The sequence below is a fragment of the Delphinus delphis genome, chromosome 2, assembly GCF_949987515.2.
Source record: "Delphinus delphis chromosome 2, mDelDel1.2, whole genome shotgun sequence".
In the NCBI taxonomy this organism is placed as follows: domain Eukaryota; kingdom Metazoa; phylum Chordata; class Mammalia; order Artiodactyla; family Delphinidae; genus Delphinus; species Delphinus delphis.
Genome location: NC_082684.1, coordinates 171,172,466 through 171,200,293, shown reverse-complemented (window position 1 = coordinate 171,200,293; position 27,828 = coordinate 171,172,466). Strand labels below are relative to the sequence as shown.

At 42.4% G+C, this 27,828-nt stretch overlaps 3 protein-coding genes across 4 annotated transcripts in view; 1 reads left to right on the top strand and 2 right to left on the bottom strand.

The window, feature by feature from the left end:
• HSPA14 (heat shock protein family A (Hsp70) member 14) overlaps positions 1–8,476 on the bottom strand; it is a 34,643-nt gene extending 26,167 nt beyond the window's left edge. The window contains exons 1-3 of one of the 2 annotated variants that reach the window (XM_060006273.1): positions 8,327–8,476; positions 7,129–7,209; positions 6,971–7,053 (exon numbers count right to left, since the gene is read on the bottom strand). In XM_060006273.1, the coding sequence (XP_059862256.1) occupies positions 6,971–7,053; positions 7,129–7,209; positions 8,327–8,383 (221 nt within the window). In that variant the 5' untranslated portion in view covers positions 8,384–8,476. Of the gene's footprint in view, positions 1–6,970; positions 7,054–7,128; positions 7,210–8,326 lie in introns of those variants that run through there. The other variant, XM_060006274.1, reaches the window with a different exon arrangement.
• On the bottom strand, positions 30–4,840 carry MSANTD7 (Myb/SANT DNA binding domain containing 7). The gene is made up of 2 exons (XM_060006276.2): positions 4,154–4,840; positions 30–3,644 (listed from the first exon to the last, which is right to left on the bottom strand). The coding sequence occupies exons 1-2, from the start codon at positions 4,713–4,715 to the stop codon at positions 3,121–3,123; spliced, it is 1,086 nt and encodes a 361-aa protein (XP_059862259.1). The 5' UTR covers positions 4,716–4,840; the 3' UTR covers positions 30–3,120.
• A 377-nt stretch (positions 8,477–8,853) lies between the features above and the next one.
• On the top strand, positions 8,854–24,809 carry CDNF (cerebral dopamine neurotrophic factor). Its single transcript, XM_060003783.1, has 4 exons — positions 8,854–8,989; positions 19,137–19,264; positions 20,334–20,475; positions 24,504–24,809. The coding sequence occupies exons 1-4, from the start codon at positions 8,875–8,877 to the stop codon at positions 24,680–24,682; spliced, it is 564 nt and encodes a 187-aa protein (XP_059859766.1). The 5' UTR covers positions 8,854–8,874; the 3' UTR covers positions 24,683–24,809.
• The last annotated feature ends 3,019 nt before the right edge of the window (positions 24,810–27,828 follow it).

The window sequence follows — 27,828 nt, the reverse complement described above, 5'->3', positions numbered from 1 at the left end:
TGACACTTAGTGGTTCTGTTTCCTTTAGGACAGAATTTAAGTCAACCAGGATAATTTCACCAAATAGCTATCTATCACTCAGACAAGATAACTTGCCAGAAAAGGGTATTTTAATGGAATTTATAGAACTCTGAGAAACAGAAAATTCTTTCTCAATTGCCATGCAGAGAGGGCCTCGCTCAGGTGAGGCCAGAAGCACACGTAGCTCTGAGGGCCACAGAGAGGCCAGACCCTGGAGGTTAGCCAGCGGAGGAGCAGAAAGCAGAGAATGGAGGTGACGACAAACGATCACGGTAGCGCCAGAAAGTAGTGGACTGACCACAGCCAGGTACAGATGACAACTTTATTTGTCCACACCAGGATTGAGTTACTGAACAGAGACAGAGGGTGGTGGCAGGCTGGCATACACAGCGCCATTTACGTGGAGGGCTTCAGGAGGCAGGCAGAGCATCACTCCTAGCAGGGTACCAGGGCCTTCATCCTGCCCCTCCCCCTCCCTCCTGAAGGGCCCTGCCCCGCACTCACCAGCACTCACCAGCACTCACGTACTGCCGCGCTTCTTCCCCCCCACTCTCCCAGTAGAGTCAACCCGGTCTGGAAACATCTGTCTTTACATTCATCTGCCCACTGGGCCCTCACACAGCTCCTGCGAGGTAGCAGGGATAGCCTCCCACTGGATAGCGGAGGGGCCTGAGGTACAGAATGGTAAAGTGACCTGCCTGCAGACTGACAGGGAGTCACGGCTGGGCCTACAGCTCAGACAGGATTTCTGGGCCTGTTTCTCTACAGCCTCCCCTTATTACGACTTCTCTCCTCTTCACAAGATTTGGCCTGTTTTTTCTGTTTTTAAAGATTTTTCCCTTGTTTTATTCCTAACCTTACTCTGCCCATTAGACCTGCACACTACTTCCTCCCAAGTTCACCTTGACTTCTGCTCTTCAGCACTTCTCTTATCTCAAATAAATCCCTGCCTATGTACTTTGCTACCATTAATAGATTAATATAGTACAGGCCTAACTCTTTCAAGTACTTCCCTGTTTTTCCAGAAAGTCTACCTATCTACAGTAGTGTTATCCAGTTGTAACTGACATGGACCCCTCCACGTAAGGGCCTAAAACTGAGAAAAAGAATTATATATCTCCATTTCCGTGCCTTAAACATACGCTCTTTTAAAGCACGGAATCTGTGTCTGGGTGTGGTGCTTACAGAAGTTCACAAGTACATTCATAAATATTAATGCCATAGAATGCTTCCTTACAACACAATTGTTACCAGGATTTCACATACGTTAATACGCTGCTGTGTCTGAAAATATCGCAATCAGAATTTCACTTTGCCTCGTTATGCTATTCATCTAATTTTTTAGAACTGGAAGGTACAAGAAATGTCACCTAGTACAAACCTCTCATTTTAGAGACAAACCGAGGCACAAAAAGGGCAAGTGATCTGCTCAGTGTAACGAAGTGTGGCAGCATTAGAATTTGGGGGTTCTGTCTAGATTCCAGTGTGTTCTACCTCACGCTGCTTCCTACAGAATGGCCCATTCCCCAGAGGAACCTGCCATCTATTCCTGCTCCCCATATGTTCCCGCTGTGGTCTGGACCATTTCTCCACCTATTGCTATTTCCAGCATTTAGGTAAGCAACCAATCTGGCAAAATAGAAAATAAAACCTCTCCCTACATGCCTGCACTTTTTTTCCAGCCTCTTGATTACAGGAAAGCTCTTTACATTCTAAGTCTTCTTTTTGTACTTTCTGAAAGTACTAAATAACCGCTAAGAGCTTTAAGTTAGGTTAACGATGGTCAGTAATGGCTTCCTTTCTAGAGTAAATTGGAAGCATGGCTCAACACCATCATATCTCCTCTAGGATGTGTATGTGTTTTGGAGGGAAAAGGGGATGGATTTGTGGAGGGTTGGTGCTTAAAGAGAGCTAGCTATTGCAGGCCGTCCTTATCCACACCACCCAACTGTTCCCAAAGCTGTTCTATTCCATCATATGCCATTAATGAGGTGAACTTTTGTCTATAACGTGTGAGAAAAAGTGACTTTGGAAAGTTCCCTAAAAGAAAAGTTTTCTAGGGCTTGCCTTCTGTAACATACTAGACAGAAAAAAGGCTAACAGAGAAGAACAAAATTAGCTAAAAGCATTTGGGAAACTGATATCATCTGAATTGTTTCCACGAGGTCCAAATGGCAAACCAATGCTCAAGATATATAATTATGCATAATCATGGAACCTAAAAAATATGGAATGCAAAGAATTTACTTACATGTAATATTTTATAAGACAGCCAATTTCTCATTATATCAAAGATTATCAATATGAACCAAAAAGCACGATTGTGGCTCCCTGTCAGTTGTGAATTATATCCATAGTGTTAAGAGACTGAGGACTAGTAAAATGGAGGGAAAGATGGTTTGACTATTGAGTGTGTGCTAGTCGGTATGTCACAGACACAGCAGTGAAAATATGAGATAAAGGTACCAATACGTGTTGTGTCTATATTAGCCTCACGAGCTATAGAGAGATTTAAAGAAGTGAAGCTTGTAAACTCCAGGAAGCAGTCAAGTTAAACTAGTAGATTCAGGCAATGAGGTCTTGGTATACAGCCCTAATTCTACATCTTGTCAGCTACTGTGCTTCATCCTAGCCTGACCTCAGCCAAGGTCATATGCTTTAATAACTTACATGTGTATAGTGCTTTTAAACTTTTAAACCCTTTCACATCTATTTAAGCCATCTGATCCTCACAACAACCCTGTGAGGTAGGCAGGCTGCCCCCTTTTAACAGCTGAGGAAACTGGTGTTGAGAGGTAAACTAAGTTGTCCCGCATCAGTGGTGAAGCCAGGGCTAACTAGTTCTCTGGACTTGCCTGCTTCCGTTGTCTACTAGGCCACCTCTCACGTTTCTGAAACGTCTTTCAACTAGTGGAGACGCTTGGGAGAAGCAAGTATTCTACCCTTGAATATTCTAGTATTACTACCCTTCTGCACGTTAATGGTCCATCCACTCTTTTTTTTTCCTGAGGACACGGAAAAGGAGGCAGGCTACCAGAAGGCAGCCGTTGGACCCGGGCCTCTGCCAGAGTAGGAAATACACCCTTGTGTGATCAGCTCCTAACTTTTGGTGTTTGAAATTAACCTCTGAAGCAACTTTTCAAGCCCTAGCTGGAAAGCACCGGTTGCCTCTTCCACCGCTGTGGCCAAGCGTCTGACGGCGACCACCGCATCCCTGCGCAGCTCGTTGGCTGTGTCCTGCTGAGCACTGGCCTCCTCGCCAATGGCAATCAGCCGGTCCAATTTTTCCTCCTCCCGCTTTGAAAGTTCTCGCGCCAATCTCCTGTTTTCTGCCAACTCGGCTGCGATAGTCCTGGCCACGGACCGCCTTCTTCGCCTTGCCCACCTGGGAGGGGGCTCACTGGTCAAAGGCCCATCCCCACCAGAAACAAAAGGAACTCTGGAGGAGGAGCCCGGAGGCCGCTGTGCCGAGGCCACCCCGGGAGTGTTTCGGCTGGAGCTGGTGCAGGGGCTGGGCTCACCGGACACCCCCAGTCTGGTCACGGGGCTGCTCTGACAGGGAGCAGCTGTACCTCTGAAAAGGTGGTGGGAGCTGCTGTAGCTGGGGGTCCCTTGAGAGCACCCTGAAAAACAAAGCAACAATGTTGCAGAGATTACATTCCTGCTACGGGAATGCTTGGAGCCAGCAGCAGAGCTGAGGGACAGTGACAAAGCTATGGTATTCCCAGCAAGGCCTCTTTCCACAAGGGATGGGGAGGAATTCACTTCCTTATCTGGACATTTTGTTCTGTTGCAATCACACATCCAAAACCTCTCCCCTCGCCTTCCTGAGCCCCCTTCCACATAGCTATCCAACCTACTCTACAGCCACAAATTCCTAAGTCTCCATTATTAGCAATGCCCAAACTAGTCTGGTTCTAAGGAGTGCTTCCAGGTTTAAAGGAGCTCTAATATCTTACATACCTAGGGTCACGCCTCTTAAAAACCTGAAGCCCTTTATCTTACCATTAGATTTAAAAAAGAGGGCAGGGGGCAGAAATAGGGACTATGCTGACAAGGTCACCATCCAAACATGTAACGATTAGAAACAAGTGACTCTGGGACCTTGATCCTTCACACGCTGGGGAGTTACCTGCACCCGAAGATTCATCCCAGGAGTCCTCAAGGTCACTGGTTTCTCGCATCTGGTCACTGATCCTCAGTTGACAATCCTCATCTGATTCCTTAACTGTTTTCAAGACAGGCTGATGATCTGCTGCCTGAGTCCTCTTTGCTCCCAGAATGCTGGCTCCTTCTTCTCCTGGGGCGTCAGGGGCCGCTAAGTTCCGATCACAGTGCTTGGCCCAAGCAGCATCCTCCATTACGTTGTCTGCGTCAGTCACTATCTGATTTCGGAGAAGCTGATCCAACGTATCATAAAAGGGACAGTGTGGTGGATCACCCATACTTGTGGCGTGGGCCACATAGGCCTTTAAATATAATGCCTTCAGGACTTTGAACTTGGAGCGGCACTGACGCTCGGTGCGGCGGAAGCCTTCCTGCTGCATCCGCTTAGACACAGCCTGGTAGACGTCTGCATTGTGATGCACGGTCTGGAGGCGCTGAATATACTCTGCCTCACCTAGTATGGAGAGAAGCGTGCGTGTCTCCTGTCTGGACCACCGGATGCCTGCGCTGCTATTGGAAGTGGCCATAGCGGACTGGGAAGGAAGGCTAGCTGGAGGAGGCTCCTGGGCAGCAAGGTGCCGATCTGAAGGTGTGGGGAGGCTCTGTGTGCTCAGGTCTATCTCCAGGAGCCAGCCGATTCTTCCCTCTCAGGGCTAATTGCTGAGAAGCCAGGTCCAAGGACCGCATTTCTGGCTGGAAGGCCACAGGGGAATGAAAGTTACAGGGATGGGTAAGGATAATTGTGGCAGCAAGTTAAGCGGTGCTACCTGTAAGTAGGCTGCAAAGAGGCAGGATGCCAGCACTGAGAAAGCCCAACTTTGGGAGTTCGCTCAGGATGGGTACTGGATCAAGGGCTAAAAAGGGCCTTACTGGCTTGGTAACAAGGGGACTGGCTCCTCCACAAAGGGCAGAATGCTTCCAAGGCTGAGACCTGGTACAACTGTGTATCTATAAAAATCACCATTAACTTCTAAGCAGACAGACCGAGGCGGAGAAATGCCTGGACCATGAGGCAGCTCATTCTGGAGAAGTCCTAGCAGGACCATGGCATAGCAATACATGTCTAAAGGGGCTCATTCCTTACTAACCTTGGTCTAAGTAGCATGCTGTGCCTATGTATTACCCAGCTGACTGTCACCATTGCACTCTTTTGTTAAAAGGTAACTTCCAGGGCCAGAAAAGTGAGCTGAAGTTGTTCTTGCTAATACAAAGCTTTTTGCATAATATGGCAGAAGACCTCCACATTTTTACTTCCACCACCTGCCCCAAAATAGCAGCAAAAAAACAAACAGGGCTACCAAGGGGATGGATCTGTGGAACTGTTCTGTATCTTGATTATATCAATGCCAGTACCTTGGTTGTGATACTGCAGTATAGTTTTGCAAGATGTTACCACTGGGAGAAAACGGTAAATCCAATAATACATTCCATCTCTCTGTATCATTTCTTGTAACAGTATGTAAATCTACCATTATCTCAAAAAAAAAAAAGTTTACTTAAAAAATACATTGTTGGCTGCTTACAATGAGTGAATTTAGCTTCCACAACTCCCTGATTTCTTTTTCAGTCTATAATTTGAAAATTTTTGACACCAACTCAAATTATTTCCAATATGCTCAGTACTAAATTTTGTCAACAGATAAATGGATATGGGAATATATGTATCATCAGAGAATATTTGAATTCTCTCTGAAATACTACAAGTTTTGATGTAATGCATAAAGCTCCTAAGGGGAAAAAAATGAGTATCAAATTCAGTTTAACTAAACACAGGTAAGGGATAGTACAAAATATCTGTATGTATAAAAGAAATAAATTTTAAATTTAATCCATGATCCCCCCAATCCTAAAGTCAACACAAGGAAATTTCTACCTAAATTCTTAACTGACGAAGTAGAAAGGAAAGAACCTGGGGCTAACGGTTAGGCACCCTGGACTGCAGTCCTTTCTAGTTTACCCCGTAACTAATTTAGGGATATCTAACTTCTGTGTGCCTTGATTTTCTCATCTAGAAATGGGAAGGGATAAAACCTGCCTGACAATCTTACAGGGATTTGAGAGGATTAAATAAAATAATAGATGTGAAAGCACTTTGAAAATTTAAAAACACTATAGCAAGTATTACAACTCCAGTGAAAATGAAAACCCCTAATTATCATGGTAATCTATAATTTGAGGAGACAGAAGTCTGGGGAAGCGAGCCTCTTTAATCTTTTAATTAAAGTTACAACAGCTGATTAACCTGATTCTTAAGACATTAATTAAGCTGTTTCCCTAATGCTTAAATTTGAAAGCCAACTGTTAAACTTAGTTCCCAGAAAGTGTCACAAAAAGATCTGAGGAAGAAAATCAATAGCTTCTACATAAATATTTCACCAATTATAATAGATTCCACGAAATTCAACTACAGTGCAAAGAAATCTTCAAATTCGCACACAATCTTTCAAGTTCCCTCAGTTAAAAAAGTACTGTACAAATGTGATAAGTCCAAATTCCCACCTCTGGATGACACAAATTATCAAAACTAAATGTATGTTGGCATCTATCAATACTAACAGATCTGAAAGCAAGAAACAATTGTCTGAGTGAATCCCATCCTTGAGAAGACTCAGCAGAAGATAGTATCAGAAGATAACAGCCTCCTAGAGTATTCTGTGAAATGACCCAGTCACAAAAAACAATGAAAAAACACACTGGCGTTTCTAGTTTCATTTCACATTACACTTAGAATGTATAAACACGTTTTTATTACCATGGGTAAAAGTATTATTTTATTCCATACCTTCTGCCAAGGATCTGCTTTACTTTCATTACTGTATTTGAAATATTCCTCATTCTACTTTGTTTTGCTGCCAATCCAACAACCTGAAAAAGAGCAATATATTACAACGCACATAATTTTTTCCTTATTTCAAAGTTCAAAAATGAGGGGAACAGTACCTCTTCATTTTCTGAGTAAGCAACAACAGCTGGAGTAACTCTGTCACCTGCATCATTGGCGACCACATCAGCCCGGCCATCCTGGAGAAAAATACGCAACTGTATTAGTTCTTTTGTGATGAAATATACAGTCTCTTTAGATATATTCAGACATGGGTGGGCCAGTGTTACTCTGACATATATGTGGAGAGAAAAACTGCTTTATCATTATTTTAAACAAGTAGATTTAATTGTCCTTATCAATTTCCTAGATTTTAATTAAGATCAGAATTCCATGAAGAACTACCTCATTTTTTTCAGTCTGCTCTGCATAGTGGATAACAGAACAGACGTAATAACAACCTATCTATGTACAATAGCAAGCCTTATTGCGTTAAACTTCCTACTTCTCTTCCTTTCCCTATAAATGCATCTTTCTTCACTCTCTACATGTGATGAAGTAGCATTAAACCCTTTGGCTTTTCCTTACAAATCATTTGACATTTAAACGTGAGACTAGGATCAGGGCTGTCCCTCATTATTGCTCCTTCCACCTGCCCACTGATGACAGGAAGCCCCGAACTCCTAGTCAGGCTCTCTCATTTCCAGAAAGGACAACTGAATAGAGCACACACCATCATCTGGCTTCACACGCTTCGCGGGATCAACACCTCCAGTTCCAGAATGCGGCCACCCCGCGTTCTGGCCAACGTCCAGAAACCTTTCTTGGCCAACATCCAGAAACCTCCGGGTACCACACTTTCAGGTCCCCCTCGGGGCCTCCAGCGCCCGCGATGTCCCGGGTCCGCCCTCCCCTCGGGGCCTCCTGCGCCCACGATGTCCCCGGTCCGCCCCGCCTCGGGGCCTCCTGCGCCCGCGAGGTCCCGGGTCCGCCCCCGCTCGGGGGCTCCTGCGCCCGCGAGGTCCCGGGTCCGCCCCCTCTCTGGGCCTCCTGCGCCCGCGAGGTCCCGGGTCCGCCCCCCCTCGGGGCCTCCCGCGCCCGCGAGGTCCCGGGTCCGCAGCGGCCTTCCTTGAGGAGCCGCGGGGGACGAGGCCAGGTCCGCCCAGCTCTCAGCCCGAAACTTCCCCACAGAATCACCTCTCCGCGCGACGTCCCCAGAACGGCGACACGCCGTTCACAGCCCCGCAGGAGACCAAAGGACTTGGCCTCGCACCCAGAGAACTGGGTACGCGCAGCCCAAGTCCCCGAGTCCCTCACCTTATAGACGGCCACACAGGCTGATGTGCAGCCTAGGTGAACCCCGATGGCCGCCATGAGGCGGCAGACACGGCGGTAGCAGTAACGACCGGTGCCCCCGGCCGCAAGAGCGCCAGGCCGCGGAACAGCCCCATCAGGCACCGCGGAGACTTCACGTTCCCGCCCGCCCACTGCGTCCGGTCCCTCCGCCGCGGCTTCCCGCGTCCCCGCCAATCAGCGTGAAGGTCCCGCCTTCCCCCTCGAGCAGTCAGCGAATAGCTTTACTGCGTCTCTCCCCGCCCCGCTGGGGAGGCACCGCGTGAGCGAGAGTGCGCACGCGCAGGTCGGGGAGGGAAAGGAAGCGGCTGCTCCGCTCCGCCCGCTTCCATGCCCTTTTTTTGAGAGCCAATGGAAACTCACGGTTGAGTTGCATCATGTGTCCCAGCAACTCCAGGCAGATTATTTTCCAACTCCGGGTCTGCGCTCCTGCGTCCTGGAGCAGCCCCGGGCGATAGCAGCGCGGCGGTTGATTTAACAGGCGGCGGCGAGGCGTTTGGAGTTGGCTCAGCATGTGGTGCGGGAGCCCAGCCGCAGTGGTGGCCTTTTGCGCCGGGCTTTGGGTCTCTAACCCGGGGCGGGCGCAGGGCCAGGAGGCCGGGGGGCGGCTGGGCGCCGACTGTGAAGGTGAGCGGTGTGAGACCTGCTTGCATGGCGGTGACACCGCGTCGCAGTGCAGCTGTTGTCGGCTTTGGCTTCTCTCGGGCCTGTCTATAAATAGCATTTCACTTAGGAAATACGGGCCCTGGCCGTGGCTTCCGATCGCCTTCGCCCAAGCCTAGGCAAAAGTTCGAGCCGGGCCCAGTGACACCTTCAGGCCGCGTTCTTGGTCTTGCTCGATTAAACTGCCTCAGAGCTGGTGGGTTTGGATTTGGATTCGATTTTGTGCAAACGCACGTAGAGGCAGACGACCCTGGCTCCAAAATGATTCTGCTGCCCTAACCGGCGAGACTTGCCTTTCCTTGCACAGAAGCCTTTCAAGTTCAAGTTAGTTTATAACTCCCCAAAGGAGAAAACATGACAAATTGTAATTGAGTTGAAATGGCTTAAATCAGAGCACATAACTAACATTTGTTAGGACTTTACAGGGAAAAGTTTCTTAACAAAGGCGTACCTTAACTCCTTAGAAAGAGGAGGAATACAAAAAAAGATTCCTTTTCTGTTCACAGAATCTCAGCTGTGGACTTGCACTCAAAACAGGTGGGTCTACGTCCCACCCAGCCTTCTGGCTCTGAGGCCACTGTACCCGGTTCTGGCAAAATCAACGTGATAATACCTACAGCAGAGGGCTGGTAACGAGGTCAAAGGAGATAATTAGCTGTGCTACCTCCTTCCTCCTGGACTACTGTAGCACTTACCTCTGTGTTTCATTCATTAAAATAATTAGCTTAGATGTATATCCGCTTCACCCTTCTCTGAGCTTTCGAATCTATTCTTACATAACAGGAAATGGTAGGTTCACAATATATGTTTAATGAATGGGTGAGTATAGACTGTAATATAACTGAATAAAGTCTTAACAATTGGAGTCCAGTTTTCTATCAGCCCTGCAATAATTAAACTTTTCTCCAGAAATTTAAAATACCTACATGATGCTATTGTCAAACTTTAGATATAGATATTTGTTCAGCCAAGTTATAATTTTCAGTTAAAGATCCCTTATAACTGGGTACTATACGTTTAAAGCAGAATTTGTGAGGCCTAAACAGTTGACTGGCTTAATCATCAGTAATTTAATTGCTGGAGCTTCTACTTAAAAACATTTCAGAAGAGCCAGAGCCTCTGGATTAATTGTGAAGCTTCTAACATCTTTCTTGAATTTATTACAGCATATTGTGATTATTAACTTGCATGTCTCAGTAACCTGGGTGTATATTTCCTTATATTTTCCTTTTCCACTATAGAATCACAACAAAGGAAATACTGGTTTTAGAACAAAAAGAAATAGAGTCTAGATCTGGCTCTGTTTCAGCTTATGAGTCTTTATCATTCGCCAATTAATTTTCCCTCAGTGTATAAGATTAAAATTCTATACATATTGTAGGGCAAATTTCCATTCTTATCTTGACTACTCTGTGGCATGGGACACCAATGACTTCTTTTATCAGTAAAAAACTGATAGTTGGGCTTCCCTGGTGGCACAGTGGTTGAGAGTCCGCCTGCTGATGCAGGGGACACCGGTTCGTGCCCCGGTCCAGGAAGATCCCACATGCTGCAGAGCGGCTGGGCCCGTGAGCCATGGCCACTGAGCCTGCACGTCTGGAGCCTGTGCTCCGCAACGGGAGAGGCCACAACAGTGAGAGGCCCGCATACCGCAAAAAAACAACAACAACAAAAAACCCCTGATAGTCCATGAACCACCTGGGACCTATTAATTTATTTTATTAAGTTCACAAAGTATTTTGAAAAAAAACATCTAAATTAATTGGCTATATTTTAAACTTGGGAGATGTCATTTTAAAAAGTTCAGATTTCTGGCTTATCTTGAAAACCAGGTGACCAGTCAAGACTAGCCCATATGTCCATATAGTGGGAACTGATGGTGGCTGCTCTTTTTAGAAAGGACATGTGTTCTTTAGGTTTTTGTTTTTCCTAAACTTGGATTGCTTTACCCATTCATTTTACTTGCCTGGGCCCTGTGAATATTCAAGTTTATGACTGCTTTAGGTCATGTGAAGCTTACTGAAAAAAAAAATGTAAACGTTTCTGAATTTATTTAAAAGGATTGTATTATGGGGCTATTAATTTTTTTTTACTTTGAAATAATCATACATTCACTTATGGGACTAATTTTAATAAACAAAACCCTATGACATAAATAAAAAGACTATGGTTATCTGGTTATAGCAATAAATGCATGCCAGGATCCTTAACTTACTAATTTGTTAGGTGATTTATAGTGAGATTAATCTCACAAGCTTCTTAGATAGCCTCATCCACCAGAGGGCAGACAGCAGAAGCAAGAACTACAATCCTACAGCCTGTGGAATGAAAACCACATTCACAGAAAGATAGACAAGATGAAAAGGCAGAGGGCTATGTACCAGATGAAGGAACAAGATAAAACCAGAAAAACAACTAAATGAAGTGGAGATAGGCAACCTTCCAGAAAAAGAATTCAGAGTAATGATAGTGAAGATGATCCAGGACCTCAGAAAACGAATGGAGGCAAAGATCGAGAAGATGCAAGAAATGTTTAACAAAGACCTAGAAGAATTAAAGAACAAACAAACAGAGATGAACAATACAATAACTGAAATGAAAAATACACGAGAAGCAATCAATAGCAGAATAACTGAGGCAGAAGAACGGATAAGTGACCTGGAACAGAATACAAAAAAAAGAATGAAAAGAAATGAAGACAGCCTAAGAGACCTCTGGGACAACATTAAACAACATTCATGTTATAGGAGTCCCAGAAGGAGAAGAGAGAGAGAAAGGACCTGAGAAAATATTTGAAGAGATTATAGTGAGATTAGTCTCTTCGTGTAAGCCCACAACAGCATCCTTCCCATGACAGGGTGATCATGTTATTTCCTCACTAAATATCTTTCAGTGATCTCCAATTTCCTCCAGGGAGGTGCTTCTCCTTTGTTCTCCCACACTATCTAGTACATGTCTCATAGTGGAGAAATCGTTTTGGTCTCCTCCATGTGTGCATTCCTTGACAGTCAAGACCGTTTCTCTCACCACATCATCTCCAGTGGCTACCGTGGTGTGGGGCATAAGGTAGGCACCCAATTCTGTTGAAGACATGTACGCACATATGCTGCAATAAAATATTATATAGCTTTTAGTGAGTCAAAAGTGTATCTTTCAAAGTACAAGTTAGAATTCCCAACACCCACCCTCTAGGTAATACATTGACAACAGAGCAACAGTTAAGGTGTAGAAATCATCTGAAGGTATATTGTGGGAGTAGAGAAAGAGCTTTGAGGCATCAGGACACAGGGTTTCTTTTTCAGGAAGAGGAGAATTACAGGTCACCAGGAGGCTTTAACGATGGTTTATGCGAGGATCATTACAGTAGGTGTCTCCCTTGCATACTTGGTCTTTTGCTAATTAAACTTAGCAAAATACGTGTTGGCAAATGTCTCGTTTTCCTCATTCTATCAATAGCATTTCACACAGCTGATCAATCAGTCCCTCCTTTTTAACACTTTCTTTGCTTGTCTTCTGGGACACACTCACTCTTTGTTCTCATCCTCCCTTACTGGCTGCTCCTTTCGGTCTTTTTCTGGTTCTTTCCATCTTTCCGATTTCTAAACAATGGAGTTTCACAAGACTGAGACCCAGGATCTCTCCCTTTTGTGTGGTCTCATCCCACAAAGATCATTTTAATGTTGGTGACTTACAAATTTAGTATTTGTCCTAGAATTCACCCCTGAACTCCAGATTTATATCCCCAGCAGCTCTTTACTGTTTGCAGTGTCAGACATTATATTAGGGGTCTCCAGAGGAACAGACCAATAGGATACATACATACATCCAGATAGATTTATTATAAGGAATTGGCTCTCCTGATTATGGAGGCTGAGATGTCTAAAATTTGCAGTGTGGGCCAACAGGCTGGGGGCCCAGGAGAGCCAATGGTGCAGAAAGCAGTCTGCTGGAGCATTCCCTCCTGCTTTTTTGTTCTATTCATGCCAATCCTTTGTGTTCTATTCAGGCCTTCAACTGATTGGATGAGGCTTATCCACTTTATGGAGGGCAATCTGTTTTAGCCAGAGTTCACTGATTTAAATGTTAATCTCATTCAAAAACACCCTCCAAGTGGACACATAAAATTAATCGTCACATTTGTCTAGAAGTATCGCAAAGTTCACATGTCAAGACTGAATTCCTGCTGGTCTCCACAAACTTGCTTCTCCTGCAGTCTTACCAGTTCAGCAAATGGCAACTCCCCTCTTGCAGTTTCTCAGGCCCAAATCCTTGGGGTCATTCTTGATTTCTGTCTCCGCCCGCTGCTGCCGCCCCCGCCCCCACCCCATGCCACATCCAATCCATTAGTAAATTCTTTTGGCTCTGCCTTCAAAATACATCCAGAATCCAACCATTCTCATCACCTCCAATGCTCCCACCCTGGTCCAAGGTATGCAGCTATTTTAAGAAACTCCAAATGGTTATGCCTGCTTTCATTCTGGCTACCCTGCAGTCTATTCTCCAAAGAACCTCCAGAGGCATAATTTAAAAGTAATGTCAGATCACTGCACCCTTTTGCTCAAAACCTTTAATGGCGTGCCTTCTCAGAGTAGGACCCAGAGCCCTTACCATGACCTCAAAGCCCTAGATGACCTGGCATGCTGCTGTTCATTTGACCTCATTTTCTACCATCCTCCCTCTTGGTGGGAGGGAGGCTCCCTTATGGTTCTTGGACCTGCCAAGGACATGCCTACGTTGTTCTTCCCTCTGCCTGGAGGGGTCTTCCCTAGCACTCCACTTAAGGTGTTCTCCCACTTCCTTAAGCTTTATGCTCAAACACGACTTTATCTGAGAGACCTTCCCTGACCACCCCATTTAGAATAATACTATTACCTTATACTATTACTCTATCCTCCTTACCAAATTTATGTTTCTTCACAGCCACAAGATACTTTTATTTATTCACCAGAATGTAATCCCTGAGAGTAAGAGCTTTGTTTTTCCAACAACCTGTAGAATACTGTCTGGCGCTTAACTGATTGCTCAATAAATATTTGTTAAAACCACGACACGGCTATATTATATTTAGCGTTCTGTTCCTATTAAATAGCATTAGGAATGAATATGACTTCATGTTCTAAAAACTGACATTTCTGGTCGTCTAGCTGAAAACAACTGAAAACACTGGATAAAATAAAAATGTGAAAATGTTAAGTGTGAGTTAGTAAGGCATACCCAGAGGCCAAAAACAATGTGAAAGTGGAAACCAAAAGAGGTAAAGGGACCCCTGAAGCTGGGATTTTTCTTGAGGGTATTTGCCACCCAGGCAATTTAAACTTAGATTTTCATGGATGTAAAATAAAGAGAATGAATAAAATAAAAAGAATAATGACATAGCCCAGAACCTTCCCAAGTTAGGTGTGTCATACTGGATCCTCCCCCAATTAGTTTGGAACCCCAGAGAGCTAGACTTTCCTTATAAAAGGTGACCTGGAAATAACCACAATTCTACCACCATTCTTTAGAGACTAAAAGAAATTGCAGTACTTGAACTTTTTACTGAATAAAAGGTAAAACAAAAATGTCTCTTGATCACTCATACTCACAAGCTACCACACATATGCATTGAAGCCCAAATGGACACAGCCAACCCGGGTGATCCAAAACGTCTCAAACTGAGAATTTAGTTTACAGGGATTTCAAGTAGGCATCAGCAAATGTTAATCTCACATAGGAATCCACCTTCAATCCAGTCCCACAAAATTCTAATAATTCCCACAAAGTTCTAAGAAAGAAAGCTCACATTCAGAAAAATCACAAACCCATGGGAAGAAGAGCACCGTAAGTAACAGCCAGTTGAGACAAGAGACAGAAGAAGCATACCTGGACAGGCTTCAGGTTTTACAATTATCAGGCACTGAATATAAAATATTTTTATTATATTTAAAGAAATAAAGGAAGGGATTGAAAATATGAATAAAGGGCAGGAGGCTATTAAAAATGTCCAGACAGGGCTTCCCTGGTGGTGCAGTGGTTGAGAGTCCACCTGCCGATGCAGGGGACGCGGGTTCGTGCCCCGGTCTGGGAAGATCCCACATGCCGCGGAGCGGCTGGGCCTGTGAGCTATGGCCGCTGAGCCTGCGCGTCCGGAGCCCGTGCTCCGCAATGGGAGAGGCCACAACAGTGAGAGGCCCGCGTACCAAAAAAAAAAACCAAAACAAAAGATGTCCAAACATATTTGGAAAAGAACCAAATAAACATGTACAAATAGAAAGTAGTGAGATTAACCGCAGACTAGACACAGCTGAGAAAAGAATTAGTGAGTTAGAAGACTGAAGAAATTGTCAAGAAGGAATCACTGAGCAATTAAGAGAATAAAAATATGAAACAGAGATAAAGGTACAATGCAGATCAAGAGAAAAATTCCCACATATGTTAACTGGACTTCCAGAAGGAGAAGAGAGAGTGTACGGGTGGAGCAAAAGAGATGATAGCTCATTTTTCCAAACGGATGAAAGTCATCAATCCACAGGTTTGGAAGTCCAGTATATTCCAAACAGTATAAATAAAAATACTTCCACATCTAACCATATCAGAAGGAAATTGCAAAACACAAAAGGAGAAAAGAGAAAATCTTAAACACAGAGAAAGAAGACTGATGAACTTAAAGGGAATGGCAATTAGACTGTCGGGTGATTCAACGTTGAAAGGCCCAAAGCCACAGCTAGTAAATATTAACTAGTAAAGCCAGGATTTGGACCCAGAGAGTCTGGCTTCAGAGCCAAAGCACTGAATCCCTACCTATACTGCTTTCTGAGTGTGGAGTTGGGAACTAATTTATTTAAGGCAATATTAAAAATAAAATTAGAACAATGAAGTAATATACAAATTATTCAAGAGCTTCTGGTTATTCTTAAGTCTTAACTCATGACAACATGTATTTTATTCCTAGGTAGCAATTCTCCCCTAGTACCGGTACCAGCAAGACTAATCTGGTGTCTTTTTTTCCTTCCAAAATCAAGCGGGAGCAGATAATGTAGGACTGCCTTCAGTTCTAGAAGGTGTGGATGGAACTGCTGAAAATAATGTTCCTAGCCCGCTGATAATTTAATAATTCCACTAACTTGATTTTAAACTTTATTATTATCTTTTCTAAAACGTTGTAGCTCTTTTCCTGCAGGTGACATTATTATATCTTTCAAGTACTAAGTTAAGGAGTAAATACTCAAGTTAAAAGACAAAGATTGTAAGCCTACATAAAAACATCCAACCAAATGCTTTTTACAAGAGATGGGTCTGGGCAAAAGAGTTAAATCTTTCTCTTCCACGGGAAAAAACTATAATAAATATCTAAGACTAAAAATAAAATTAGGAATTAGCCACACAAATATGTTATTTAAAATTTGTAAATTCCAAAGGAATCAGCTATAAGAGTTGAAAACGAAAGCTTTGAGTTTGGGGAAATGGGGAAGGGGAGACAAGGGACACTATTTTTCAAACTGAACATTTTATAACTCGCTGGCTTTAAACTTGGTGTGGGGTGGGGGAGGGACAGAGAGGGAGAGAGAAGAGACCTGGAAACTACAAGTATAAAAATTATTTTAGAGTGTTTTTCTTAAACAGGAGTGGAGAAATGGGATGTGATGTTGAGAGAGGTTGTGTTGCTTTTAAGATATAAGAATTAACAGCATGTTAATGGAAACAAGACAGGAGAGAGAGGGCAGAGGTGCAGAAGCAGGGAGTTGATAGGATCTACTTTAGCAGGTGGAAGGATCTACTTTAGCAGGTGGAAGCAGTTCATTCATAGAATTAAGGTAGACTGTGCTGATACACGTGTTGTAGATGTGGTGGCAGAGCAAGCGAGAGTTCTTTCCTGTTGCTTTTTTTTTCCCTCAGAGAGATAGGAAGCACCACCATCGCTGAGGATGGGGTGGAGGTGTGACACAAGGTTTGAGAGAGCTGCGCAATTGTCCTCTTGGGAGTGGGAGAGAGTGAGAATGAGGTCAATGTAGTAGGATTGTTGGGAGCACTGATGGCTCACTGAAATGAGCGGTCATGAATTTACAGTGAGACCAGTGAGTACGGCTGTGCTATTTCCTCCAGCCATGTTCAGTGAGTATAGGTGCAAAGTTTTAACCAGGGTTAGGATTTTGCTGGGTGAGTCCAACAAGGGAGAGAGATGCAAGGGAGTTCAGTTTGTGTGCAAAGGAGTTATTATAATGTTGAACCACGGAATCTAAGCTGGGTGGGGAAGCAGGGTGAAGTGGTGGCAGAATCAATGAATAGTATAACCTGGCGGGGTCAGGGAATTGTTTACCTTGGGGTGTTAGAGGATGTGAGCTGGAAAGATGGGAGATGATGATCAGACAATGGGATGTTTCCACTGAGATTACAGAGGTTATAGTCATTGGTAATGACTGGACCTAAGGGTATGACCATGGTGATTTTTCATGTATTTTGGATATTAATCCTTCATCAGTTTATAAGTTGTAAATATCTTCCTCCAGTTTGTGGCTTGTCTTATCATTTGCTTATGATTTCTTTTGCATTAAAAAACTGGTTAATTTTGATGTAATCAAATGTATGATCCGTGTTTTGGTCTCTTCTTTAAGAAATCCTTCTCTATCCTGATGCCATAAAGATGTTTTCCAAAGGTTTCTTCTAAAACTTTTGGAGTGTTGCTCTTCCCATATGTCTTTATTCACCTGGGATTCACGTCTGTGTGTAGTTTTGGATAGGTGTCTAAGTTTAACTTTTTCCATGGCAGGTGGTCCTAGTACCATTTATTGACTAGCCCATTTTTCCCCCACTGATTTTCAGCATCACTTCTGTACTCTACCAAGCTCCTCTAGATTTGTCGATTTGTTTCTAGACTCACTAGTTTGTTCCACTGGTCTATTTCTGTGCCAGTCCCACAGTGTTTCAAATGCTATAGCTTTAGAATTAGGTCTTGATATCTGATAAGGTCAACTCCCCAACCTCCCTCTTCTTCAAGTACTTCTTGACTTTCATTTGCTCTTGTTTTTTCATCTGTATTTTTGCATCAGTTTATCAAATCTATAAAAAAGCCTATTGAGATTTTCATTAGAAGAGCATTGAGTTTATTGATCTACTTAAAAATAATTATCATCCATAATATTGAATCTTCCCATCCATGAACATGGCTATTCTTCCCATTTCTTAGGTCTACTTTTAGGTCTTTTGATAAAGTTTTGTAATTTCTTTCCTTCAGAGTCTTGCTATACTATTAAATTTATTCCAGGTTACCCTAGAATTCGCCAGTCTTCCTCATGCTATTTCCCTAAAATTCTTTCTAATGTGAGGGCTGCTGTTTTCCGGCATATGCTCTGGCCTCCATGTCCTTCTCTGATTGCTTGGACACTTCCCCTTTGGGACAACAATGTGGGAAAGCAGCCTCCTTCTAATTCATAGTACCCTAGTGGATAAGCATGTGGGCCCAGAGGGAGACCATCTGGGGTCAATCTCCCTCTACCACTTACTGGGCAAGCTCACTGGCCTCTCTCTGACTCAGGTTCTTCATGTGTAAAACGAGGATAGTAACGTATCTACATCCGAGTTTTGTTCGGAGACTTGAATAAGTTGATCCACGTAAAGTACTCAGAACAGTGCTAACCAATGGTAACTGTGGTTGTTCTTATTGCCTGTGCCTCTTCTGAGGGTCATCTCTTCACTGACTCTGGACCGTGGGATTGAATATGATTGTTCCGACTGGGGTTCAAACTGGAACATGCAGGCAGATGCAGACTACCAAGGGGCTTCATTCCAGACACATGTTCTGTTTTTTCTCTATACTTTAAACAAAGCTGTCCCAAGCATCATATCCCAGAGGAGGCAATATTTTCTTTTAGGGTGAGTGACATTTTGTGGGAAAGTTCTCCTATTAAGTGGAACTTGGTTCCACAGATTGACGGATTGATTCAATAAGCTCATGTTATTCAAGGCCCAACACTAAGCTAAAAGCTACAGGCCTGAAACCATGCTTAAGATATGAATTTAATTTGTCACAATGCGTTGAATCATACTTACTTTTTTATTTGGTGGGAGAAACATATACATAGGTGTGGTAGTGGTGATATTGTACACAAATACATAATTTATTTGTTCCTTCTAGTGTGTCAAGAATTCTTGAACCGATTCTACAACTCCTTGATAGCCAGAGGAGTCAACTTTTCTCTGGACACCATAGAAAAAGAATTGATCAGCTTTTGCTTGGATGTCAAAGGAAAAGAAAACCGCCTGGTATGGTAAATCTTCACCTTTCATTTTCTCCCTGTGCTCGGAGAAAACTGCTAATCGTTTCATTTCTCATCTTGAATTTAATGTTCTCCTTCTTCGATGCTTGCCTCAAGCCTGCTCACTGCAGAAAGCAAGCAGAAATTGATCTTTCAGGGAAATGGAGTCAATGTATTTTCATCTAGAATATGTCTCATTTCATTTGGCTTTTTGAAAAAACCATAGGCAACCAATCCCACGATTTCTTAAAGGAAATTATACAACTGAATTCCTAATGAGAATTTACTGTCCTGAGTTAAGAGTGGGTAGACTTTCCACTTCTTATCAAGACAATTAGTGAAACCTATCAAAATATTTTTACATCATTATTTATGCATAATTAATGAAGTACTTTTATTATCTTGTAATGGTGTTTCCTGGGTATACACAAATGACCTGTTTCAATATACTGTTTTTACAGCACTAAAGACAAGCTTGGGCCAATTCATTTTGCCTAAAATCGTCATGTTGAATCTGTCAGTTAAATTTTCCTCGTTGACTGCTCACCACTGACACAATATAAAAGTCTCAGCATTTGTCTGCACCATTAAGCTTTATATTTTTAAACGTCAAACGCTTGTCAGGGAGCTTGAAAGGCAGTAGAACATGATGGAACAGGGCATGGACTCCAGAGCCAAAAGGCTAGATTTTTAAATTAATTCGGTCTTTTCTTCTCACTAGTTGGGTGACCTCCAGTTGGCTTGGGTGTAAAATACTAGTACCTACGTCACAGGATTGTTATGAGAATTAAATACATCAATACCTTTAAAGCCCTGAGAACAGTGTGTCGGCGCAGATAAAACATTTAGCAAGTGTTAGCTCTTATCAGTAGTCTTTAAGCATCATGTGAATTGCAGGGCGCTTCTAATTAGGCTGATCCTGGGAACGGAGCCATTGGTTTTCTGGTGTCTTCGCAGGGGTTAAATTTAAAAGCTGGGCCACAAAAACTAGGTTAACCTCTTTCTCACTTCTTGAAACTATACTACTTGCTTTTTTTCAGTGTCTGGGCCCCTAAAGTCTCTTCATTCCCCTTCAGTGCTACTATCTAGGAGCAACAAAAGATGCGGCCACAAAGATCCTAAGTGAGGTCACTCGCCCAATGAGCGTGCACATGCCTGCAGTGAAGATTTGCGAGAAGCTGAAGAAGATGGACAGTCAGATCTGTGAGCTGAAATATGGTATAACGGAGTCAAATGTTTTTTTCCCCAAATGTCCAGCATATTGCCAATTCTGTAAACATAGGGCCAGTTTCTAAAAAGTCAGCGTTAGAAAGAAAGAAGCTCAACACTTGCTAATAGGGTGCTGGACTGCTGTGTGGTGCCTAGTGCCATCTGAACTTCTTGGGGGAAGAGAAATGAAATCTGGTACAGTCAGCATTAGGTAAAACTGCCCACCCAAATGGCAAAGTTTAACCTCTAAAATCACCAAGGCGTTGTCAACTACATATGGCAAGGAAGAGTTCAGAATTTCAAGGGAGCAGCTACTCGTGGTGAATTAGCTCTTGGTAACCTATTAGGACAAAAGCTGCATCTATTCAAAGGGGATGTAAGGACTCTGAAGTTTTAAATGGGACTCTAATGTTCTTCCTAGAGCTATCATTCTGCCAGCTTCAACTTTTAGGAAATAGGTTATTCACATCAAAGCAGGTTTTACCTGACGAAATAGCCTTATCAAGGGTGCCTAAAATAAACAGCCAGAAAAGGAAGATGTCCTATTTAAAACATTATCCTTGGCCTTATAAATTTTACATACATAGATCTACTCTTATACAGAGGATTTGTATCTGGGCCAGTCTTTCGGGTAGATTGATTAGGTATCATAAAAGGCTGGAGGGGGACTTCCCTGGTGGCCCAGTGGTTAAGACTCTGTGCTCCCAATGCAGGGGGCCAGGGTTCAATCCCTGGTCAGGGAACTGGATCCCGCATGCCACAACTAAAGATCCCGCATGCTACAAGGAAGATCCTGAGTGCGCAACTAAGACCCGGTGCAGCCAAAGAAATAAATAAAATAAAAGGCTGGGGGATTCCCCACTTAGCCTATCCTAACACCTGTAATTCCACCAGTAGAAATCCATTTCCTTTGCTTACGTCATTGTTTGATGTTACATACCTGGCATAGTCTTGTAAACTACCTAAGTAATTAGCACCCAACTCTGAATTACTTTAGTCTTATTTTCCAGCATAGCTGTGTAATATAAGCCTATGCACCATAGCTACACAGATGTCTTTAAATAGGTTTACGGTCAGAAGATAGCAAAGACAAACTGTTTCTCAAATGGCCAAGGGCAGGCCCTAACTTCCAGGGTGGTTGATGAGGCAGATTTATTTTTTTATTGGCTTTCAAGTAATGAAGTAGAGGCAGGAAGCACTGAGTCCATATAAACGACAGCCCCCAAAGGGACAAAACTGTCCTGATTCTTCCATTCAACAAATTTCTTTTGAATAGCTTTTACTATGAGCAAGGGATCTTACTGGGATCCTTGAATAATAGAAAAATTAATCAGATATTATTGAGAAGAGGAGAGTACTTATTAATGTTTTGGCAATGCTGGCCACTAGAGGCCCTTGGGGAGCCATGGACTAGATTTACTGTTGGTATTGACCTTTTCCCTGTAGTTTTAGGGAGTCATAGAGGATTTCCCCCTTTTAAAGTTAATGCCAAATGCCAAATCCTCTAGAATAACCTGAAGAAACTACCAACACTTGCAAGAAAGTATTTTCTTCCTTCAACCATTTATCTTGAATAGACCACTAGTTCTAAATTCTTCCCAGCTTATATTTGGCAGGAAAGTTGAGACTGAACAGGGGCCTTTGAGCTGTGTAGTATTAATAATTTGGGCTATAAAAGTTTCTACTCCTAAAGGTATTTTGTCATGTCAGGCAGGAAATTAACAGACAAGGTAAGTGTAGACTTGGATTATGTTTTCAATTAGGAAGGTGTTATTTGGTTTTTGACCTGAAAGAATGTTTTCGCTTGCTCTGTCTTTTATTTTTATAAATTTATTTTATTTATTTATTTTTGGCCGTGTTGGGTCTTCCTTGTTGCACGTGGGCTTTCTCTAGTTGCGGCGAGTAGGGGCTACTCTTCGTTGCAGTGCACGGGCTTCTCATTGCGGTGGCTTCTCTTGTTGTGGAGCACGGGCTCTATGTGCGTGGGCTTCAGTAGTTGTGGCACAAGGCTCAGTAGCTGTGGCTCGCGGGTTCCAGAGCACAGGCTAAGTAGTTGTGGTGCGTGGGCTTAGTTGCTCTGCGGGATCTTCCTGGACCAGGGCTCAAACCTGTGTCCCCTGCATTGGCAGGTGGATTCTTAACCACTGCGCCACCAGGGAAGCCCTTTGCTCTGATTTTTAAAAGAATGGGAATCACTATTAAAAAATGTAAGGATTCTCTGGAGCAGAGTGTAGCTGACCCTCCAAATAAAAAAGCCTTTAAAATCCAACTTTTATTTATTTATTTCCAGCTTTACTGAGATGTAATTGACATATAACAGTGTGTGAGTTTAAGGTGTACAATGCATTGATTTGATATACCTCTATCTTGCAATATGATTACCATGTTAGCTAACAGCTCCATCATATCACATAATTACCGTTTCCTTTTTTGTGATGAGAACATTTAAGATCTACTCCTCAGCAACTCTCAAATATGTAATACAGTATTCTTAACTATAATCACCATTTTGCTGTTCTTTTTCAGGATTGCTTGGGCAATTCAGGGTCCTTTGTCATTCCATACAGATTTTAGGATTTTGTTTTTCTATCTCTGTAAGAAGTACCACTGGCATTCCGGTAGGGATTGCACTGGTTCTGTACATTGCTTTGGATGGTACGGACATTTTAACAATACGAATTCTTCCAAACCACAAACACAGGATCTCTTTCCATTTGTTTGTGTCTTCTTCAATTTCTTTCATCAAAGTCTTGTAGTGTTCTGTGTATAGATCTTTTACCTCCTGATTACATTTATTCCTAAGTCTAAAATCCAACTTTTAACTTAGGGTACACTGACTGGAAGTTCTGATAAATCACTTGACAACTATGTTAGGTTATTAAAAGGCTTTTAAATGCCATGTTCTACTATGTAGGGAAAAAAAAGGAGTGCTTCAAGAGGTCAAGCTGAAAAAGTCCTAGGCTGCCACTAATTGTAAAATAAGTCAACTTAAACGCTGTATCTATGTTCAGGCACACCCCTGGTGGTGAGGAAGGGGGAAGGAGACTTTCCTTCGAAAGGGAAAAATTGCCCCTTTCTCACGGGGAAATCAGAATCACAAGTATATTATAGATGAGCTTAATTATTTTTCTATTTTTGGGCTTGGCAATAGAGAAGTAGCTGAGTTCTTGACAGCCTTTGCAGATAATCTGTAAACAGGGAAACAATAGCCTCGCTAGAGGAGTTAGATGTTGGTGATAGGTATTATTGGCAAGAATGTTAGGAGCCAGATTGGCTGGTACCGAGGCACCAGCCTTAGAGAGGTGGCTGTACCCCCAAAGGTCTGTCAATAAACCCTGTGATGATTTTGGGAATCCCAGTGGAGGGGTGGAGGGGTCAGGTGAGTTTAAGCAGAGATCCAAAACAATTAAGGATCAGTGTTAATGCTCCTAATTTTCTTCATGGGTTTGGGTTTCTTTAATTTGTATTTAAAAACTAGTTTACATTCTTTAGATTGTATTTAAATTCTTTAAATTTGTATTTAAAAACCAATTTGTATTAGTGCTTTGTAATATGTGTGCTCATCTGTTTTACCACAGACATATCTCATATAAAAGTGAATCGTAACTTTCTAGCTAGTTACAATCTGTGGCTTTCAGTTGGCCGCACACGCAGGGCCATCCCAAGGTACCGCCTTTTATTGATTCCGTTCTTCTCACCTTAGGAGCAGCAATTAGGATGCGGTGCTATTTGTTTTATGAACATTGATCTTGAGAAGCCATGGAGTGGTAGCAAAGACTGCAAAGCTACACAGGCCCTGTTTTGAAGCGAGTGTAATTCCATGGAAAGAAAGTCCAACAGATCATGAGTTATCCCAATAGCTTTGCATATGATACATTTTTCTTAGGTATGTCTTGTTTTCCATAGACACGGGAACTGTTCCCCACTTTGAATCACAGGGTAGTCAGCACCAAGATAAGTAACACTATTTGCTTTTCTAAGTGTTTCATAGTTGGTTTTGTTTTTTAAAAATTGTGCTTTTCCTTTTTGTCATGAAGAAAAAAAATTGGATTTGGCATCAGTGGACCTGTCCAAGATGAGAGTAGCAGAGCTGAAACAGATACTGTACAGCTGGGGAGAAGAGTGCAGGGCCTGTGCGGAAAAAACCGACTATGTGAATCTCATCAAAGAACTGGCACCCAAGTACACAGCGATGTACCCCAAAACAGAACTCTGACCCCCGGAAGCTGGTGCACCACTGATTGTGATTAGAGACAAAATGCCTCTCTAGGATACGGACACGTTTGTTGAGAGGAACCAGGAATTGCAGTGTGTGTGGTCTCAGACTTCTTGTTTTGATATTACACCTCAGAATTGGTTACCTGGGTTTATAAGTAGAACTGCTAGTATTAGTGGTTTCTTAAATCTGCAGTGTACCAAAACCTACAAGTGCCTTTCTCATGATTTTCTTGTATGTGAGTTACCATTGCCTATCTCCTAAAACGGGGAAAAGTGAACCACTGAAAAATCGGTGTAGGAAATTGATTCTAAGCAAGAAGAGAGTGCTCAGAGGTTCCTATCTATGCACTAATTTTTTTTTTTTTTTTTTTTTTTTTTTTTTTTTTTTGCGGTACGCGGGCCTCTCACTGTTGTGGCCTCTCCCGTTGCGGAGCACAGGCTCCGGAAGTGCAGGCTCAGCGGCCATGGCTCACGGGCCCAGCCGCTCCGTGGCATGTGGGATCTTCCTGGATCGGGGCACGAACCTGTGTCCCCTGCATCGGCAGGCGGACTCTCAACCACTGCGCCACCAGGGAAGCCCCTGTGCACTAATTTTTAATTAAATATGTTGGATTAGAGAAAGACAAATATCATATGCTATCACTTATATGTGGAACCTAAAAAAAGGGTACAAATGAACTTATCCACAAAACAGAAATAGAGTCAAAGACATAGAAAACAAACTTATGGTTACCAGGGGGTAAGTGGGGGGAGGGATAAATTGGGAGATTGGGATTGACATAAACACACTACTATATATAAAATAGATAACTAATAAGGACCTACTGTATAGCACAGGGAACTCTACGCAGCCATAAAAAGGAACGAAATTACATCACAGTACTCTGTAATGACCTATATGGGAAAAGAATGGATATATGTATATGTATAACAGATTCACTTTGCTGTACACCTGAAAGTAACACAACATTGTAAATCAACTGTACTCCAATAAAAGAAAATGTTGGATCATGACAAAAGAAATGATGTTTAGCTTATCTAACTCCCAACTTCAACCCAAATGATAACCTGGCATAATCAAAAGTCTTTTAAAAAGTAAACTTTGTGTTTTTAACTGTAAATCACTCTACCTTCTAGCTCTCTTTGGTATCAGAAATAGGAGGGCAGGAAGCACTACTTGAAATTAGTGTTTCCCAGGTGAAGAAAACCTTTTTAAAACCTATTTAAACCTACTTAGAATAGATCAAGAATCCACATGAGTACAGCCAACATTTTAGGGAATTGTATCCACACTCACACTGTTAACTGAACCAAGCTCAAAGTCATTTGCCCGTCTTCCTATCACACATTAGACAAGCTTTTGATAGAGGATTAAAGAATATTAAGAGCACCTGTGGACAACATGGAGCTTTATGGTTCTTAATGCTATTTTATCAGCTTTAAATTGTAAAATCATTTTTGGTTCCATTTTCTGGCCACACAACAATAAAAACCCCACTGTAGACATGACTGCCTCTCTGTGGCAGGTGGAGGTGGGGAATGACTGCAGGGCGGCTGGAGGGGACGTTCTGGGGTGATGGGAATGTCCTGAATCTTGATTGGGGTGATGGTTACATGGGTGAATATGACTGTCCAGTTCATCCAGCAGTACAATTAAGATATGGGCATTTTATTGTATGTAAATTATACCTAAAATACTGCTGTAGAAAAATTATTTGAAAATTAAGTAAAATCAATTGATTCAAAACATCTTGTTTCTTTAAGAATTGCATTTTCTTAGAGTCGCCATATGATCCAGCAATCCCACTCCTGGGTATATCTCCCTCCTGGGCATATACCCAGACACAACTATAATTTGAAAAGATACATGCATCCCTATGTTCATAGCAGCACTATTTACAATAGCCAAGACGTGGAAACAACCTAAATGTCCATTGACAGATGAATGAACAAAGAAGATGTGGTGTGTGTATATATATATATATATATACACACACACACACACACACACACTGGAATACTATTCAGCCATTAAAAAGGACATTTTTGTCATTAGCAACCACATGGATGGACCTAGAGGGTGTTATGCTCAGTGAAATAAGTCAGACAGAGAAAGACAAATACTGTATGCTGTCACTTATATGTGGAATCTAAGAAATAAAACAAACTAGGGAATATAACAAAAAAGAAACAGACTCACAGATACAGAGAACAAACTAGTGGTTATCATTATCAGCCATAAAAAGAATGAAATAATGCTATTTGCAGCAACATGGATGGACCTAGAAATGATCATACTAAGCAAAATAAGTCAAAAAGAGAAAGACAAATACCAGATGATATCACTTATATGTGGAATCTAAAATATGGCACAAATGAACATATCTATGAAACAGAAACAGACTCACAGACATAGAGAACAGACGTGTGGTCGCTAAGGGGAAGTGGGGTGGGGAAGGGATGGAGTGGCAGTTTGGGATTAGCAGATGCCAACGAATATATAAAGGATGGATAAACAACAAGGTCCTACTGTACAGCACAGGGAACTATATTCAATATCCTGTGATAAACCATAAGGGAAAAGAATATTTTTAAAAAAAGAATGTATATATATGTATAATTGAATCACTGCTGTACAGGAGTAATTAACACAACATTGTAAATCAACGATATTTCAATAAAATAAAAGAAAGTTCATTTACTTACTAGGAGTTCTTTTGGGGAGTGGAGGAGAAAATTTCCAGACTGAAAGTATACAATGAAAGTACAATTTTCACTTTTAAATGCCGCATAGGTAAAAGCATTTCCAGCTGGGCAGCTGGGATACAACTGAACTTGTCAGAGAATTAGTGGTTAGTAACTTAAAAATGAGAATAAAAAAGCTTTGGTGTAATAAACAGCCTAAAGGGTTACTGTTTCTGGATGTTGGCAGCTTGGTCATTTTGTGTAAAGCACCTACTTTATTATGAATTATATTTTTTAAAAGTCCAAATTTAGGCTATTTACAACCTTTATGTTTGCTTTTCTTCAGTGCATTTTGAACCTATCGAGAAACTTGTCATTTGAAAATAATATGTGTGATGTCTGCTCTCAAAATCAGGTCATATTTCTGTGTCATGTTTTCAGGATATAAATCTAGGTAAT